Source organism: Atta colombica, unplaced genomic scaffold, assembly GCF_001594045.1.
Source record: "Atta colombica isolate Treedump-2 unplaced genomic scaffold, Acol1.0 scaffold140, whole genome shotgun sequence".
NCBI lineage: Eukaryota > Metazoa > Arthropoda > Insecta > Hymenoptera > Formicidae > Atta > Atta colombica.
The window spans coordinates 1,777,400-1,780,084 of record NW_017259229.1 but is presented as its reverse complement, the minus strand read 5'-3'; the positions used below and the strand labels follow the sequence as shown (position 1 = coordinate 1,780,084).

Genomic DNA, 2,685 nt, shown 5'->3' with positions numbered 1-2,685 from the left:
TAAAAGTTGTGCGTGGCGCGGCGTGGTGAACGGCGCCGGTGACTGCCACGGCGCGGCGCACCGCTGGTTAAGCGTGGTCGGCGCTGATTGGCCGTCACGCCGTCCGCCAATCGGCGCCCTCCATCTGTCTACCTCGACGGCCGTAAACTCGCCAACCACGTCCGCGGAGCGAGCATTATCGGCCAGTTCGTCGTGGTGGCAGGTGCTTTTTTCGTCGTCGATCATCTCGGACTCACGTCGTCCTGTCGGCGTCCGAAAATGCGAGCCTCCTGCGCGTTCGTCGTACTCTTGGCAATTGCCGTGGCCACGGCGGAAGTATATCTCGATGAGAAATTCAACGATGGTGAGTAAAAAGTCAATTAAATTTGTCGATCACAAAGACCACCCGGCCCGGCCTGGCGGTGAATAATCATTTGGGTGGTGGTGGGCTTCTCCCTTTGCCACGAAGACCATCACCAGTTTCGTGGATCTTCGCGACGAACCACACCCTCGAGTATTCATCGTCACGCGTGTCTCCCAACGGGAGGATAACACCGCGAAGAAACGACGAAGGAAACGTCGTCTTCGTAGGCGAAAAGACATGAACATGGGTACGGCGATCTCTCCTTGGTAACCGCACGCCCTGCTGCGTTCCGGTGGTCCGTTCCACCTCGCCGGCCGACGTCGCGTATCTTCCGCGAGAGATCATCAGTTAACATGACGGGAAATTGTTAAGAACCGTATCGTGACACATCATGTTTCCGCATTTCAAACCATATCGGCCATATGTGCCTCTCGGCATTCTCGGGAGGGAAGAGAGAGGGAGAGAAATGGAGAAAGAAAGAGTGAAAGGACGAGAGAGGAGCATCGCGAAAGATCGAGTAAGTGACACGCAGGCGGAACGTCGGAAGTCGCTTTTCATGGCAGTCGCCGCCGCGCGGCATCTTGCGACTTGCCCGCCGCCGCCGCCGCACCATCGCCGCACCGCCGACATGACGCCACACAGATCGATCCGTCGATCTGTAACGTAAGCTCGAGACTCCGGTGGTGCTCCGCGCGATGATCCGAGATGAGAACAACGACGAGAACGGGGCCAGAGTAAATGGCCTCCACAGGTCCGTTTGCGTATATCTCTCGGCGCTCTTCTTTCCTGACGCCTCCATTCCGTTTTCTTCTCTGTCTCTCTCATGCGAAATCCATCGCGCCTGTGGCTGTCTCGCTTCGAGTACAGAGTACTCGACGAACGGATCTTGTCGTCGAATGTTATCCCGTTAAATACAGGATTTTGAGCGAGCACTATCATCCCTCCTACCACATTTCGTCCTTCGAGTTCATATCATTTTTAAAATATGTAAAAGTATAAAAAGATACGACGAACCTTCGGTCTCTTTTTTTGTAGCTCGATTTCTTTTTTGTCGAGCGGACGTGGAGGTAGTCGGGACTAGATGGAAAAAAAGAATTGCAAGAGAAACAGATCTCTTATGTTTGCTGATGACAATGGAAGCGCGATAATTAGGCTTCGTTCCTTCTTGTTCCTCTCTTGCATATTGAATTATCATTGAAATTAAGTATGCCGGCGAGGAAGTATTGTATTATCTTTTCGCCTCTTAACGGCCGTTACCTTCTTAATTTTTAACCGGTTCTCTTCCCCTCTCCTTGTTCATCTTCCTGTTCGGGAACGCGATAGAAGTTGTCTGTAACCACGTTGCTGTTTAATATTTATTGCTTCTCTGATAAATTGAGATTCTAGGAAATACATAATTTTTTTGTTTTTAGATTGAAGTTGAAAAATATTATAGCTTGTAAATATATTACAATTTTTGTCATTAAATTTAAAAAAATTTTTTTTAATTTTTATTTTCCTTATTATTGAGTCCCTTATTATTGATTTTCAAATTTAAAATTTAATACATGGTTCATTAAGTCAATTTATTCAAATGAATAAAACAAAGTAAATTAATATAAATTAAATAATAAATAAATTAAAATAAATTAAAAAATTAAATAAATTAGAATGTTTATAGTTAATAAAATATACATTAAAAATTGTTATATAAATTTACAAAGAGATTGTCAATATTTCAGATTCCTGGGAAAAGAATTGGGTTTATTCCGAGCATCCTGGTAAGGAATTCGGAAAGTTTGTTTTAAGTTATGGAAAGTTCTGGAACGATCAAGAAAATGATAAAGGTATTTAAAAGGAATACAGATAATTGTTACGAAAGAAAATTCACTTATATAACGAGTTTTGTCAAATTTTTCTCAGGTATCCAAACGTCGCAAGACGCAAGGTTTTACGCTCTCAGTAAGAAATTTACCCCATTTAGTAATAAGGATAAAATCCTTGTTATTCAATTTACTGTAAAGCATGAACAGAACATTGACTGCGGAGGTGGATATGTTAAAGTATTTGACTGTTCTCTCGATCAGAAAGATATGCATGGTGAAAGTCCTTATCAGATTATGTTTGGTAAGTTTCCTTATCTCAAAATATATTATTAATAGCGAATAATCAGTTAGCCCGAGCCTAAGAGTCACTGGTCATACCAGTGTATGATAAGTGCTATAGGAACTCGGAGAGAAATACTCTTTCATTATGCCCTGTAATAAGTATCTATACATATTACAGGTACCAGAAAAGATACATTCATTAAAGAAGCTAATTAAATAAAGTTCATCAAATTATCTTGCTTGTTTTGTGTAAAA

The 2,685-nt window shown here is 42.8% G+C and overlaps 1 protein-coding gene across 1 annotated transcript in view; it reads left to right on the top strand.

The window, feature by feature from the left end:
• The first annotated feature begins 158 nt into the window (after window positions 1-158).
• Window positions 159-2,685, top strand: part of LOC108684837 (calreticulin) — a 5,131-nt gene continuing 2,604 nt past the window's right edge. Inside the window, exons 1-3 of the mRNA XM_018189349.1 lie at window positions 159-343; window positions 2,065-2,169; window positions 2,246-2,449. Coding sequence (XP_018044838.1) covers window positions 259-343; window positions 2,065-2,169; window positions 2,246-2,449 — 394 coding nt within the window. The 5' untranslated portion in view covers window positions 159-258. The remainder of the gene's footprint in view (window positions 344-2,064; window positions 2,170-2,245; window positions 2,450-2,685) is intronic.